This window comes from Sinohyriopsis cumingii, chromosome 15 (assembly GCF_028554795.1).
Source record: "Sinohyriopsis cumingii isolate HCF-2022 chromosome 15, ASM2855479v2, whole genome shotgun sequence".
Taxonomy (NCBI): Eukaryota; Metazoa; Mollusca; class Bivalvia; order Unionida; family Unionidae; genus Sinohyriopsis; species Sinohyriopsis cumingii.
Window position 1 is genome coordinate 140418764 of NC_142975.1, and position 18118 is coordinate 140436881.

General features: G+C 36.8%; 1 protein-coding gene across 1 annotated transcript in view; it reads right to left on the bottom strand.

Moving 5' to 3' along the window:
* Positions 1–1424: 1424 nt before the first annotated feature.
* The window catches only part of LOC149782917 (uncharacterized), a 75925-nt gene continuing 59231 nt past the window's right edge, over positions 1425–18118 (bottom strand). The window contains exon 2 of the mRNA XM_089934473.1: positions 1425–6030. Within this exon, the coding sequence (XP_089790599.1) occupies positions 4004–6030 (2027 nt within the window). The 3' untranslated portion in view covers positions 1425–4003. The remainder of the gene's footprint in view (positions 6031–18118) is intronic.

Genomic DNA, 18118 nt, shown 5'->3' on the forward strand with positions numbered 1-18118 from the left:
AAGACCAATACCTGCAAAGGTCAGATTCATCCACCGCTTTGGTGGCAATGATCATCATGAGTGAATTTATTGTAAATTGAAAGCCAAACTTTAAACAAGGTGCTTATTCACCATGGACAATGAGCAAAGACGATAGATCTTTAATTAAACAAATTACGTCCGGCATGCTTTATGTACCTTTTTGGCTTCTGGGAAGGAAATATGGGAGAAAACCGATTTATACTGCGACCGTAAAATGTATTACCTCCCTTAGAATGCACCCACAGCTGCAAAATTTGCATATGAAACAGTGTGTGATAAACTTGAATGGGTCTGGAGCAAGACGATAGATAGATGTGCTGCTTGACATGAGACAAGTGTGGAAGATTTAAAAGGATGGTGATGGAAACGCATTCAAGCAGAATGAGGACATATTGGATTTTCGATTCTAATAACCTGTTAATAATTGTAACCGTTTCCCTAATCTTACTCGTGAAATCGCAAAAATCTCTATAATGGTTTCTTTTATGTTTTCTTTTATCTATTGCATTTTCCTTTAACTTGTACTTAATATACGTGTATTCCCTAAACATTTTAATGGAAGAAAAATAAACCCTGTAGTTAATAAAGAAGGTTACTTTTGAATGGTGGCTTCATAACATATTCACTGAAAAAGATATCTAAAACACTTTGTTTTCAGAAAAGATGCTCAATTTTATTTCCTTTAGTTAACATAAATATTTTAAGTTCTTTGCGCGATATTTTTCATCTAAAAGAAAATTAAAATGACTGACAGAAAGACCAATAAATATATTATCTTCGTCTCTCATCCTTTAAGTCACTTCGTTTGTTCTTTCTGTTTCCAGATACCGTATTTAGCTGTTTCTTAGATGTGCCTAAACTCTTAGGAAATTAGACTGTGTCAGTATGGTATGCCAATATAAAGAATACTAGTAAGATATTACTAAATGACAAGTGAAGTAATATATTTTTAGCATTTCTATATATAAAAAAACAATGACAATTACACGTGACTGATACTTGTAATGATCAAATGAAAACCGAAGTTTAGTATTATGGTAGTTGCATGGCAACATAGTCCAAGCACAATGTTAAACTTTTGCCTCTTCGACTTGGATAGAAAACATAATTTTCTTCTCATTCACCTTTTCCATTCGGAGTCAATATAAACAAAATTACCGACTGTGCATAATTTGCGGGCACATGTCGCCGTTTCTTTCGGTATCAGAACATACACTGTCTTCCAAAATCGAAGGATAGCTATGTAAAAAAGCATATTGCTGCGGAACCATACAGTTCGGATGAATCGATATTTTGATAAAGAAGACACTCTAGCCGTTTCTTTTTAATTACGAAATATGTACCAGAGCTTTTATGTAGTCCGGTTTGTTGGCAAGAGAAATAAAAGGCCACGTCTTCCAAGCTCTTGTTATAAAGTCGTTTATTTCCTAACAAAATAACAGATCAACAAGTTGTACAGGCCGCAGCAGATGGTGGCATCACAATACAGCGTTAACATGCATTTCTACTGGACGTGTATATACATGACATGACGTAAACAATGAAGCATGAGATAATACATTTAGAGACCATAGTACATGAACACTTTTTAAAGAAAAATAAAAGAAGCTATTTGACATCTCCTGCGTAAACCTCTATACTGCCAACTCACAATGTGGCAATATTTGAATAACATCAACCAAACAAAAATAACCATCAGAAGCCATCTTGAAGATTCGTAATACTCGTCGCCTGATGCATGCCAAGTTCAGTAGAGGTAAGAAAGATTCAGTCTCATTCTAGAAAGAAACAACTGTAAAGCTATTTTTGAAGCTACAGGTAACAATAAGAAAGAAATTTTAACACATACATGTCAGCATAAAAATGTAACCGTCGATCCAGGTACACGTTGCGGGATCGGACCGGTTTTATCTGTGAGCGTAAACAACGCTATTAAGGAAATTTGACGTTCGTCCACTTCATACTGCTGGCTGTTAGATAATCGATAATCCATACCATCAGCATATAATGTAATGACGATAAGGAATAAGCGATGAACGGCTACATATATAAAGATAAGGAAAAAGATATGAAAGGCTAAATACATAAAATTTGTTCGACCGGTCTAAGCAGAGTTAAAAATCACTGTGTATTAAATAGACGTGGTAATGTTCCGTATAAAATATATATGTTCATTCCTGAACCTGTGAAAGGTGTTGTTATTCGTGCTATTTTGCCTACCTTTTGTTGCTTTGTCTACTTTTGATTGCACAAGTTTGAATCGTACTATCTATGCTCCATCGTGTGGGAGTCGTGTTTCATCAATGTCATCATGATGTTATAATTGAGAGGAGTTTCTAACCATAACTGTCTGAGAGTTGTTGATGATAAAGTTATATTTTATGACACAATCTAGGCCAACGGTGCGAAGAACAAATCGCTCTGCACGCGCTAAACCTGACACTGAGATAACAGTTCAATCATTTCATCCCAAACCCCATCCCCCGTGGCTTACACTCTGACCTGATATATGAGCAATAAAAAGTGATAGCGAGACACCATTTAAGTGATAACGTACCCAGCCACCTTTATGCTAATGTTTGCAATAACACTGATTCCTTGGTTGAGAATGTTTAGACTAGACAAGAGCCACTGATCACATCCTGATGCATCGGCTATCCTCAAATCATGTTTACTTTTATGATAACCAAAATGGTCACTTAGTTCCCGTTTTTTATCATTGTGTCTATTTGTACGTCATTGACAATCAGAGTTCTCTCCTTTGGGCTATATTCCTAGGGACAACTGAGTATGCTGAATTGAAACTCCTACACTGACACAGTAACAGTATATCAAGATTTAATAATGACATGCAATGACTTTAAGCCTTACATAATAATATATCAAATAAAAGGCTTTTCTGTTAGAAGAAAAAAAAAAGAATCAAATGAAGGAAAGATATAAAACTTGATACTTTAACATGAAAACGGCACAAAAGTGCACCTTCGATAGATTTAATCTCTTCATGATTTTCAGGCCAATCCATGTTAACATCTTGCGCAAAGTTGAACACCATAGAACCAGAAGAGTAGCAACATAAATTTGTTAAAGAATGCAAAGACCTTTCATAAATCCCTTATTATTTTAAGAACAGTAAGAGTTTCAAACATGTAGATTAACAAAAGAAAGAAATAAGAATGTAATATGAAACGAAAACAAAATTTGTCACAAAAGATTGAATTATCGTTGATAAATCAAATGAATAAATATATACAAGAAGAAGTACCATTTAAGTTCTTTAAATATGCCACCGTATATCATCCATCTGCTTTTTGACTGTTTTCTTAGAGCGCGAACACGGCGAAAATACAAGTGTGTGTGTGTGTGTGTGTGTGTGTGTGTGTGTATAAAAGTATTCGAAGACATGTTTTAGGAATACTCTTTCAGGTGGAGATAACTCCGAAAGAGTCACAAGGCCCTGGTGAGAGTGCTCCATAAAGCAACCCATTCAGAAAGACCTCGCAATGCGAATACTACGCAGATCTCACCAAATGTGAGCACGCTGACTCAAAACACAGAAAAAAGATAAAACTTCTCAGTCACAAACGCTACTGGGTGAAATACACGGTAGCTCAGAAATGCATTCCTGTACATGATGCAAAATCAAACACATTTCTGGAAAAAAATATTCCTCTTACAAAGAGTATGTCATTTGAAAATAAAGATTTCAATCACTTTTCATCCTTATCTGAAAGTCTGCTGAGTTCTAATATTAAGACATGGAGCATATTATAAATCATAAAGCACAGCTGCCCAAGCTAAATTTATATCACGTAGGAATCTACAGTTATTATTACATGTACGAACCATTCATCTTGTTCATATGTAACAGAACACATTACCTCAAATCGGTGAATGTCATATTTGAAAACCACTGTTGCAATCTGGATGAAAAATATTCACATTGAAATGTTTCAACCAGAGGGCATGATGAAGAACCATTTTACATTTTTTCCATGTAGAGAGTGAATTGAAGTTTGCGTTGCCTGTCGGTATAGCCCACAATAATGGTTGGTAGAAGTCCTTCCCTCTGCTTGCGTGTGATTGTTTCATCAAGGTCCTGCTCCGTGAGAGCGATGTTAAACAACCATTTGGAAAGGCCCATCTTCTTGAAGACGGCGGAAAACCGTGGTTTTCCATGTTTGTCAGTGGCGTCCAAATACACCAGTTTCTTTTGCTGGACAGCGTTGAGTTGAACCAGCTTCTCTAAATTTGTCTCGCTGATGTCTTCATAAGATTTGTATTCAGATTTCCTCTCTCCTGTGTCTTCCTCAAAGATGAATGATATAAGCGCGTCGTTCCGTCTGTATTCGAGCGACTGCACAAGTGGATGGTAACCCCTCTCTTCGTACAGATTCAGCAGTGTATTGTACGGCCGGTCGTAATGGCGTAGACCATACCGGATATGAGTAGTATTTTTAATGGCACCGATCCGGAAGATGGCTAGGAAAGTATAGTGGTCCTGATGAGAGTAACTCTTGTAGTTCTGCAGGAAAGTCATGTTGTAACCGTAGTCCTCCAGGTGGAGTTTGGTCTGAATCAGCTTCTCCTCTGATAGACCCGTCTTAGCGATGGATAGTCTGGTACTACTCGGGTTCTCTTCTGCGATCACCGTCATATAGGTTTTCTTGTCGTGAGTGTATGCATTCAGCCACTTGACATCATACTTTAAGTGGTGAAGTGCTTGAAGATATGGATTAGCGCGGTGCTCTTCTAACATGTATCTCGTAATCCGGGTCACCTTACCAGAAGTGACGATGTTGTCTACTACGTCATCGACGTAGAAGTTATCAATCGGCCAGTTCTCTTCCGCGTCAATCATTGCTTTAGACAGCTGTTTTAGGGGAGTCACGTTGTGAGACTTACCATCTAAGAGGTAGACCCACGCGGTTGGTTCATTGCCTGAAGAAGATGACTGGGTTGTCTTTCTATCTTTATTGTGTAACAAGTTTTGATGCAACAGAATGACATCACTTGAAAACGAATCAGCCTCTACCCAAACAGAACCGCTGTAATGTACCATGAACCCTGCACCTTGCCATGACTCGACGTGTTGCGGACCTGTGCGCGGCTTGGCTAGCAGATTATCTATCATGGTTGCATTCAGCAGACTATATCCAGAACTTCCATCGAGACACTGAACAAAGCGCATCACATCATACACGTTGGAGAACCAGCCCAGGGCGGAGTCCACGAGGTAGGGGTAGTTGTAGGCGTAGTACTGTGTCATCGATTCATGATTAGTATTGGCGTCTTTTGTAGCGTCTTCGACAGGCTTGCTACTGAACTCCATTCCGTTGCGAGGTCCAAGTTTAGTATGCCACATGCCGCAGGGCGTCAGAATCTGATGATGAATGTAATCCTCATATGTGCTGGAAGTAACCTCCTCGATAATACGTCCCAGTACTGAATATCCAAAATTTGATGGCACGGACTTTGTGCCCGGATTAAAATCCAGTGGCATAGACATCATGAACTTAATGATATCATATGGATTGAGCGGTGCACTGGAATTAAGTTCCTTCGTAATATTGGGCATCCGAGAACTTTGCTTGACGAGAACTTCGTTAAACATGGGGTCAGAAACTGACCCCACTTGTGCGTCCCAACCACCTGCGTGATGGAGAAGGTCATCAACAGTAATCTCGTATAGCCTAGGATCAACTGTATCTTTATGAGGCGCAATACTGTTAATGATCCCATGTCGCCCGAACACTTTTGAACTTAAGTCTAGCTTGCCATTTTCTGCGAGTTTAAGCACTGCGACAGCAGTTATACTTTTCGAAATAGATGACAGTGGCAGCAGAGTGCTGGCATGGATACTGTATCCCGGATAAGCATGTCCATATCCAATGGTAGACCCAAGTCTTTCGCCAAACAACACACCCGCGGCACCTCCCTTGTACCCGCTTTCCTGTATGAAATTTTGAAATCCCTCACTGAATTTCAGGTCGGCGACTGGTGAAGAACCTGAAAGTACAGAACAGAGATTTAGAATCATAATGGAGCCTGAAAGAAAGTTCAAGTGGTTCAAAAAAGGATACTTTACATGTCCAATCAAGGAAACTGGAGTAGCCGGCTTTTCCTAAAGAATGATTTGTCTCATAAAGAAATACGTCCACAAAAGGACTAATTAGAACTAACTGCACATTAATTAATAAAACAAAGTTCCAATAAGAGAAGAAACAAACATCCATAATGATTACAATGAGATGACGCCTATGAGGATAACAATGAAGGCAATGATCATGATACGAATATAAACTAGGCAATCATCAAATGAATTTCAATAAACGAAAATTTACAAGATCCTATCACGTATGAGAACGTGAAGCGCTTTCTATTTATTGGTTGACAGTCCAAATATTTCGCAGTATAATCCGATAAATATCCCGCCAAAAAGTGCATTTTCTGGAGAGGGATTCCACACATTATGAAATGCATTATAATTGGAATAACTATACAGCATTTCCAGATTGTCTGATTTACTAGTTTATCGGTAGTCATACTGTTCGATCTGCTAACATAATTGGGGTGAATATATCTACTGATAGATCAAGAATGCTGAAAACACTATCTAATATCCCCTAATTCTGTCTGGCTCACTAATTGTGACCTACTTTCAAGCTAAAAGATGTAATTATCTTAATATGGGAAGTTATCAGACCTATCACTGTCACATCTAACAATTAGAAGAAAAAACAACTCCTGAATAAGCTGTTTAAACTGAAGTAAACATTACCTGGTAATTTTTATTACTTGTATATCACCAAGAAGTTATGACACCAGGGATACCATACGCGCGAGCGCGCGTGTGTGTGTCTGTCTATAAAACTACATCAAATTATATCAGTAAACCAGTTCGTACAACTTTATCAGATAGGTTTAAACCAAAATTAACAGCGAAGTATCTCCTTCTAAATTATCCATCACGTTATGTGCATGCTTTCTATGGTAACTTGATGGTTTACAGTGAATACAAAATTTGTCAACTTCTATATTGTTCAAACAGAATTTTTGGCCTCGGGCAACCGTTCCAGTCATACTCGTAATTTTCTGTTTTCATCTTTCTCCCTTTTAAGTGACTGATTTAAGATAGCACATTACCGTATCTGCTAATAGGAAGAAATGTAACGACGGTAGAGGACCTGTGATTCGATCATACCGTCGTTTATGTCAAAGGAGATATGAACCACATCTATAATAATTGCGTTTGCTTTATGATCGATTAGTTGATTGATTTTCGGAAAGGATAACTTAAAGCATATATATATATATATATATATATATATATATATATATATATATATATATATCACAATATGATCTAACTGAACACTGATACTTCCAGTTTGTAAAAATGAAAACATTCTAACATGATAATTATTTTGTATTTAATCGAATATACTCCTCAAGTTTTTTTCACGCTGCATTGATAAAGAACTAATACACTGGTATTTAAGTCCCAGCTTTTAGGTTTCGTGATTCATGATTGGGGTCCATATACCACTAACATCAATTCTAGATCCTCTGAGTGTTCTCAAAGGCTCTTCTGCAACTTTTCAGCGAAAGCATCAGCCCTGAGAACCCTGGTGTTCGGCTGTTTAATTTCTAGACTAGATAGATCAAAGGAGACGAAATTATATCTTAGAGCAGACGGATTGGGAGTTTGGCCCATCACCAATGTTATATCAAGCCACAACGATGTGTGTCATGTTGTCACATCTCGTAATTACACCATGTATAATGTGACGAGACGAAGGCAAATCACTTACACTCTAGCTCTCTCGTATGGGCCGTAGTTAGGCACGCATCGTTTAAGATAAAGAACAAATAAATCTTCGTCATTTTAATTTAAAATGAATCAACGATCTGTAAGAAAGGAAATATTGACTAGTATTGAAGGCTAATTCGGCTTGCACTTTTCGAAAATAAATATTGGATGTATGTATTGTCTATGCAGTAACGGCTGATAAATAATACAACTTTGTGAATAACAAAAAAATTGGTGTTCACATAAAGTCATAATATGTTTCTAAAGATGCTTTAGTATACTAACATTGGCCGAAATACTTTTTCTCAAAGATCATGTTAATTTTCGCAGATGAAAATGTACAATATTCCTCTTCGACAAGCAATATAATACTATAACACAAATTACTCAAGTGATACAATATTATGAAAACACAAATTACACAAGCGATACAATCTTATGATAAATCTATTATGATAACACAAATTACTCAAGCGACACAATACTATGAAAATACAAATTACACAAGCGATACAATAATACCATAACACAAATTACTCAAGCGATACAATACTGTAACACAAAATACACAAGCGATAAAATATTATGATAAAACAAATTACACAAGCGATACAATACTATGATAAGACAATTACTCATGTGATAAAATATTAAAATAACACAAATTACACAAGCGATACAATATTATGATAACACAAATTACTCAAGTGATACAATACTATGATAAGACAAAGTACACAGCATATACAATGCTATTTTAACAGAAATTATTCAAGCATTATAAAAAGTTTACGACTATAACATTTGAATCTAAAGTGAGCTTTACGGACATAAAATGGTAGTCATATGGAGAAAAAATATTTCTCAACATTTACTAGTGTTTAATAACTTTTATATGATCTAGATCCAAACACTGCATGATAGTGTCATGCCATTAGTGACTCGTGTAATCCTTCAGTTTTTGTGATGTCGATGTAACTCGTACGTTTGGATCCAAAGAGCGTTTATCTTTTACAACGTTACGTTCCGATGAGTAAAAATCAGTTTGGAAACATGACGTAACTTTTGAACAACACACACATTAAGAACTAATTTTTGTAACATTATTTTACAAAGTCATCGATAAGCAGAGTTTGCAAAAGCTTCATCGGAAATGGAGTAGGTGGAGATGAAAAGCAGGGGCATACCTATAGTATTTGGCACGTGGGGCAGATCCTTCCTTTGGCACTCCCACAGATAATTTTAAAATGTAAACACACAGAAAAATATATTATGTTTGCAAGTAGGTTTCTCAACAGTAGAGTGCTGTCATATGCAAATCGGAAATAACTTCTACATCGGTGAATACTTCGTTTGGTTTGAAAACTTGTACTGGTATTTCAACCCTCCCGATGCCTCCCCTCCCCCTTCTGGGTGTCACCCGGGGCGGACAGCCCTCTCGCATCCACCCACCCCCTTAGTAGATCACTGATGAAAAAGCAAATTTGTCACAACGAATCTTTGCGAAAGCAGTGTGACAATCGGTTTGTCACGCTCAGAATCCTAACTCACTGCAAGGTCCTTTGTTAATAAAATGTATATTATAGGCAAGAATATTTTACATATTGTTATTTTATGCTCATCATTTGTAAATTATGCTTTATAAACATACTCAGTTACAAAAGACGGATTGATAACAAAGCCCCTTCTCAATGGAATTATTGGATGGTACAGAAAAAACCAATTAAGTGAAGGTCCTGGCTAAAACATGTATAGATGAAATAAACACGCTCCATTTTTTTTTGGCCGTCACACCATTACAGTGAGACAAAAAACTATATGGACCGAATGTTTGTTTTTTTCGTTTCTGAAAAGTTTGCGATTCACTAAGGGTTTTGTAGATGTGAAAAAAGTCTTTTTCTAAACGCTTATGTGACGAGAGAGTTGGAGGAGATGGAGAGCATGTAATTATGAGAGCATAAGTTAATGTGTGAGTTGTTGTTGTTGTGGGGTTTAACGCCATTTTTCAGCACACGATAGGCTATACATGGCGGCCAGTATTAATGGTGGAGGAAGTATCCGGGAAAACCCCTAAAAGAACCACCGACCCACGAGAAGCTTAATGTGTGAGTAAGTGAGTGCAAAATTATTTTTAAATCATTATGTATACTTAGTTTGTATATTTTTTTTTCTCTCCGTGATCATATGTTACGAATAATTGTATTTTGGACTTGCATGTGGATTAAATATTAGCATCATCATTTATGTAAACATGTTATCTTAATCTGAGTCCATGACATTGGAGGTCGTGGGTTCGATCCCCGGCCGAGTCATACCAAAGACTTATAAAATTGGTACTAACAGCTGCCTCGCTTGGCGCTCAGTATTAAGAGGTTAGTATTAGGACTGGTCGGCATGGTGTCAGGATAATGTGACTGGGTGGGACATCATGCTACATGTCTGCGGCATGATGCCCCAGTGCTAGACATTACTATAAACTGCTCCATTGCAGACATCGTAGCGATATGACTGAAAAATTGTTAAAGTTACGTTAAAAATCCAAATCACATCACAACACATCCCTTGAAATACAAAGTGATCATCGGTAATATTCTTGGACAGAAACATTAATGTGGAGTTATAGTGATTTCAGAAAAGAACATTTAAAATTATATTACTGTAACATATCAAAAGACTGTTAGCACATCGCCACATTACAGGGCTCTTGCACAATAGCATCTTCGTGACTACAGGTACATCAGCACATTCAAAATTGGAATTTAATTGGAATACCACTGGAAGTCAATTGGATTTTTATACATTTGGACTTGTGATAAAACTTTTAGGACTATTTGGGATTTAATTCACAATTTTGTAAATTCTTTTCAAATTTCCACGTTTTGTTCTAAGGAAATAAATTATTTGCTGAATTTTACAAAACTTGTAAGTGTTCGCTCTTTTTGTTTTTATTTCTAAGTTTAAGACCATATAGTCGCAACAAAATACATTTATTTAATGTTGAAATAACTGGACAAAAACCACATCTTGTCATATGAATAAATGCGGTTGTCACATAGAAATAAAGTCCTCGTGACAAGGAACATGTGAGGAATGAGATACAACTTTACTCTAAGTCCATTAGAATTATGAGTGATACTCCAAAATGTTAAAATACTCCATACATCAAGTTCACAATTCAAGAGCCTGGCTTGAAGAAAGCATGGGGCGTTGTCTGCCTTTTTTAATTCTTTCTTTATCTAACGTGTGTTAATGGCTCCATTTCTTGTACTGTAGCCAAACGGCACTCATCCTTAGTAATCGCGATGTTTTTTTAAATCTCTGTATAAGATCTAAAACGTAAGGGTTCATCAAAAGAGAGACAACATACCTGATTCATAAAACTCTGATGTTTCGAATAATAATAATAAAAAATAAATAAATAAATAAATAAATAAGCAAGCACTGTTCTGTGAATGATGTATGCAAATGATTAGCATTATTCACAATTAGATAATAGGTAAATAAGCATAGCCTCTTTAAAATGGGTTACGAACAAGGACTTAGTTATTATTAATTCGCCTAAAAAATAAGGCAACGACTTTCCATTAGCCTATTCTCAGCCCTAGTCAGCGCCGGCGCGCGAGTCAAGTATTGTTTTAACCTCGTGTGTCCTTGCGACATTTTCTGGGTCTTGGTCACACAGATCTACCCACTATAATACTTACTAACCGTAATTGAGGCCAATAAAAACAAAAAATACTTGAGGATCTTGTTACACTGAAAAATAATATAGTGTAGATAGGTCGATGAAAACTTTTATTATTGCTTGTTTTTGTTGTTGTTGTTTTTGGATTTAATGAAGCATATATTACAAAATAAGCGTTAATCGCAGTCTGAATTTAACTTCGACCGTAGTTACATCGCTTTATTAATTTCTTTTTTTGTCCGGAAATTTTATTTCTTCAAATTTTGTTTTCCCCCCAAAATGGTAAAAGGTAGGGTCGGCAGGAGAAAATAGTGTCCTTAGGGTATCCACAACCATATGTCCTAATCTGTTCCAGCATGTGTCAGGAATTTTGTAGTTAAAATGCATTTCCAAGCTTTAACTGAGTTGGGGGAGGGGATAAGCGTCAAATTGAAATTTGGTATCGAAATTTGTTTCGGTATTCGGAGCTGAGGGTTGTCGGTTTACAGAGGAAAACCTATCTATTCATAAAGGAAAAATTCGTGCCTAAAACAATTCGGTCATGAGGGGATTACAATATTGTGAGGTTTCGACTTTGGGGATTTTCAATGTATATGGGTCAAAATTACGAACACAACTAGCATTAAAACATACAAAATAAAATAGATCAGAGTTCCGACACTGTTATGAAAGTTCGTACTTTCAATGATGTACACACGCACACAAATGAATCCAACTGTTTTCCATGTTGTACATCGAGTGAAGATTCCGAATGCACGGATCAATTATCAACAAACAGAGGTGTTTGCGATAACGATAGGACAGGAAGCCCAAATGAAGAACGATTGGAAAGGAAACCCAAATGAAGAATGATTAAATAATGAAACTCAAATGAAGAACGATTGGAAAGGAAAACCTAATAAAGAATAAAGAACGATTGGAAAGGAAACCCAAATGAAGAACGATTGGAAAGGAAACTCAAATGAAGAACGACTGGAAAGAGACCGTAATGAAGCATGATTGGAAAGGAAGCCCAAATGAAGAAGAATTGGAATAGGTACCCTAATGAAGAACGATTGAAAAGGGAACCCAAATGAAGAACCGATTAGAAAGGGAACCCAAAGGAAGAATGGATAGAAAGAAAATCCAAACGAAATGAAGTTTTGCCCAAACGCACCCGGTATGTAGTCTTGGTGAGAGTAAATCAGAGAACAGGTCACTGTCTATTTATTTTGCTTGGGTAAAAGTGTGGATGGGTCTGTTCGTGTGGTGTCCGATAAACTTAAACTTTAATGGCAGTCAAATTAAGCCTTTGATCCAGTCGCAGTGTTTGATAGCGACATAAAGTTCCGTCCAGCGCAATACATGTTCGTCTCTTGCCAGCAAAACACTCGCAGCGTGACATGCATTCAAACGTGAGTATGACTTTTGAACTTTCTGAAATTTGTAATTACGAGGTATCATTTATAGAATACTTAGTGTATGAAACATCTGGATCTGAGTACCTAATGCCACTGAATATTACAGTACATCCACTAAATATTCAGTTAAGAAGTAAATATTTACGCGACTAATCTTTTCTAAAAGTTAAAATCCATGCTCTTTACGCCATTCCTTCTGAACTTTTTAAATACTGAATTTGTACACTTTGAACGGGCAGTATTCTCAACGCTGAGAGAGAAGGGTTGGTAGAGTACTTTATTCTACCTGCTGACATCTACACTGAGTAGTCAATTTTGAGTCTCACAACAGACAGGTGTACTTAACACACTTGTGGCTTAAATATATGTAGTCTTCCTATTTAATTTCTATTTTGTTAGAATTTTTCAGAGTAGAGATTGAGAAGCAAATAGGTATTAGGGGAACAAGGAGAAGCTCAAGCACAACGAATATGCAAAATGAGTTTGTTTTGTTTGTCTTCAGTTTTGGGGGCTTGTTTTATTTCTGTCCTGTGGTGCATTGTTTAATCCCTTATATCAACCATGAACCAGTCATAAAGAAAACATTACGCAAGAAAGCCCAGTCTTGTGAAGGACGAAATAGATATTGAATTCATCAAAACGAACCTTTAACAACATATCTGAAATGAATTTTCCACCTCCTGCTACTTTCCTAGCTATACTTCTGTGGTGTACCGGTTTTCCGTACCGGTGGTAACGTCTGTTTTGATATTTAATCCCAGGATTGTCTGCACTCGAACAGTTGAAATAAACATTGGGGGAGGGGGGTATAACATATCCCAAACTCACCCTGATATGTCTTAAAAGTGAGATTTAAATCCACGGCTAAAGTTGCGATGTATGTAATACGTATGCATGTATTTTGTATGTGTCAAGAATTTATCCATTACCGAGGTACCGTGACAGCAATTACAAAAAATAACCTTTTCTTAAATTTATTTTTTTTTCAAGAAAACGCTCGTTTTAATCCTCCACTGACGAATGAATTGTCTAATACTACGTAAGAGCAAAATAAACTTTCGCAATAGTCCCAAAGAATTCGTGCCAATTCGTACAATTCACATTCGATCTTTGAGATAGCGTAACATAAGCATATGAAGAAGGACCACGTGTCTGGAAAGATCCCGATATCCTGTTTTGTATGCTAACATAAAACAACCGATAATCAAACGGCCCATGCTGGCAATAAGGTTTCATATTGTCTTCTATTGTTATACCCAACACTGCTCCCATTATCTAACCCTCTAGCTGTCACACAGGAAACATAAAATGCATGTGTTATAATGCGGCCGCTTACAAAGGGGCCATTGTATATGTATTACCTGCCTATCCAGCTTCAGAAAACCCGGGACGATGTAATGGACAGATATGTAAATCAGGCTATTGAAACAAACATCATCCTCTTTTGCACCTTTCATTCTTTAGCACCGATTCTGTCGTAAAGCTATTTATCAACATGGCGATTAGCATGAAGCCAAAAAAGGTTACTCCAAGGAAACCAAATTGAGCAATTCAGCTCCTCTACAAATTCGTACCAGAGGATCTGCCTTTACGAATAAAGCTGTTTGTCATGAAATTAGTTTTTCTCTCACAGGGGAAATAAGGTTAATTTGATCTCCTTCACGTTGATAAATGATAAATTGTAAAGCATTTTCACTATGATACACCTATTTATGAATACTGCTCAACAACCATGAAATATGATTTAGATTAAGTGCAATAATAAAAAGCGGGAATTGCATGAAACATGTGACCAATACAAATGAAAAATCGCTTTCCTTCTTTAGCGCGTATAACTGGATACAGATTTGTAAGTGTACGTGCGCAAAGAATGTTGTTATTGTGTGTTAACACAATTGTTCAACACATGATAGGCTGGCTATACATGTCGGCCAGAATAACTGGTGGAGGAAGAACCCAGGAAAACCCCAGAATTAACCACCGACCCACGGGAAGCTACATGCAAGCTTTCTCTCATAACCACATTGGCCGAGCCAGAGACTCGAACACAAAGGAAAGTTGCTGAATGAATATCTCGCCTGCTTCATATATATATATATATATATATATATATATATATATATATATATATATATATATATATATATATATATATATATATATATTGTCAAATGACAACACTTGGTATAGCCATAATTTACCTTTCGTGGGTGTTAATATGAATAATAAATGGGAATGCACACATGAAATTGCATGAGCATACACGCAACAGTGTCTAGAAAACTGAACTAAGAAAATAAAGTCAGGCTTACTGTGCCAAAGCAATTGGAGGGTTTCATGTGAGAATAATCCTTGACTAATGAGTCACCCTCTATAAACAAAGTGTTATTATTATTGTTATTATTATTATTATTATCCCTGTGTATATGTAACTACAATGACATACAGACAGACAGCCGAGAGATAACGTTATAACAAACTTTATATGGGTAACAGCCATGATCACATACCATACCAAACGGCATGCTTTATCTGTTGCTTTCAAATTGAGGCTCAAAACTGCTTTTCTCCTTTGAGAATCTATTACTGTGCATTAAGACGATTTCATCTCAGAGGTGAAAAATGCAAATAGCCGTGTATTTTTACGGAAATGAATGTGAAAACATATCGCCGTTCTCCCTGCTATCTGCGGCGCAAGCTACTCATTGTGGCGTAATGTGACCGTATTACTAGTATTTCTACGCGGAGTAGACCAACAAGTAGATCTCCGCTTTTTTTCTTCTTCTGACATTACAGTAATGTCAGAAAAAAATCGGAGGTCATCTTGTTGGTCTATAGGTGGGGAAGCCTTTACATAAGCTAAACTTTACCATCTTTAAAGGTGATTTTCGGCCTTTTTACATTGAACACATAAAAAAGGATGACCAAGAAGTAAGAGCTAGTCAGTTTGAAGCAACTTATCGCTATTTTGATTTCAGAGCATGCATTTCGCTTTACAATTGCTACTTTCTGCATTTCACACGAACCCCCTCACCGCCTTTCACGCTATGCAAGCAGAGTAGACGCAAACTAGGCATAAAATCAACAAATATAGATTCTTGTTGTGAACACTGTTCACATACTTCCTATCAGAAAGAACATCGCTAGACCATTTCCGTCAGGTCTTCAAATAAACCTTTGATGAACTAAAGTAGCGCTCTACAGTTTGGGCTAAAAGTTTGAAGAAAACTTATTTCCCCAGCTTTCATCACTGGTTATACTGGCTATTTAAAAAAAAGCCTTGTATTTCTTAGGTATAGCTCAAAGAAACTTTAATTCCCTTTATTTTGGTGTAGATTAATGGTTGTAATATCGGCTATAGGGTATACAGCTTGGCCTTACTCCACATGTGCATCTTTCCAAGAAAGTGCTAGCTCCACTTGGTCATTTTCACTTCCTGAACTTCAGAGGTAAATTGTAAAAAAAAAAAAAAAGAGCCGAGAACATTTTTTTTGGTACAGTTTATGTATTTGGTAAATCATTTATTGCACTTTCAGAAGCTAGTATTGTCTAGTCTGGCAAAATTAATTTTCCCTATTTTAATAGCTGCTACCGATAGTGTACTTTAGACTAATTCAGGATGATTTTTTGAGCACAAGGGAGCAGTCATTTTAGTAAGCAGTGTGCTTAGATCTTGCACAATTTCCTAAAGTATAATATCCAAAGAAATGTCAGCCACGTTACATTAAAGTAGCACAGATGTATGACAACATTCTCTCCACTGCACATGTTTTAAATGCAAACAACTTCACCTTATATACGTCACTCACTCAAAAATACATAATGACTAGAGAGCGCCCCCTTTGTCGCCATTGAGAACTACATTCTGAGTTACTTTCGTTCCCATGGAACAATATGGCGGAGGTAAGAGACAAAATCAGAATCGGAATAATATCGTCCTTTGCTGTCGTAACATATGTGGTGCACCCAGCCAGAGGCGAATCACCCAACATATCAAAATGATATGAATTCCAACAAGTACTTCGGAGGTGGGGCCCGGGTGGTCGAGTGGTCTTAAAAGCTTGCCTTTACCGATCACTGCCACCTCGCCTCTGTCCGCGTTGGTCCGAGTCTCGGGCTAGATCAATGAGGTCATGCGAGCAAGCTGCCAGTAGTTTATAGCAGGTCGGTGGTTCTTTCCGGGGTTTAACGGGTTTATCCTCCACCAGTTATGCTGGCCGCCATATACGGTCTGTCGTGCGCCGAGAAATGGCAGTAAAACCCCAAAATAACAACAACAATAACAGATTCAAAGGTTATTCCACGATCTGACTGAAATAGCCGAGTGATGTTCTGATCTATATATTTCGTGAAAAACTGGTAAACTATGATCGCATTATAACTTAACATTTTGTCCTGCATCAAATGCGAAATACAGCCCAATAGTTTCGGTCACACCATACTATTTACATCATAATTGCGGAGTACAACATTCTGCTATTGTGGGTATACTTTCTTTATCAAGAAAGAACGAGTCCAACACGGATGTACACCTTTACTTCAGGAAATAAAAATAAGACGTAATTACACGTATGCACTAAAACCAGTCCAATAACGACTAATCTGAATGTTTGCTGTTTGCTTGTGATTTTTGTTTCCCTCCTTTAAATGACTAATGAAACGATGATAAATTATTGAATTATCTCGAAATTATCATGCTGGGTTGTCTCCCATATAACTTGATTATGTCCTTACCTACCTGTTCGTACAACTAGTGTAATATTTATCTTAGTTCTCAACTTTGATAATTGTACTGTGTACGTCACATATAATGTTGAGTTTGAAAAATATACGAATGACCCATTTATCTACATAAAAAGCCAACAAGATTTCACATCTAGAATCTATTTATATGTATGAATACGAGTTTGTGATTTCTATGTGTAATTTATGACATGTTCTTGTCATTCTCGTGTCTCTACCATTTTTCCATGTTGTTGTGAATTTCCTCAAAGAGAAATTAAAGATAAAAAAAACAAGTAAGGTTTCAACGTTTTTTCGTTTAAAATAAGTATTCAAAGGTTAGGTCATATCTGTGTTATGAAGTAAAATTACACTGTCATTACATACTGTAGCGTTTTACATATGGGTTTCTGTTTAAAAAATTAGCGGAAACGATCGACATAAGTAGATGAGAATTTAACTGTCCCCGCATTGAAC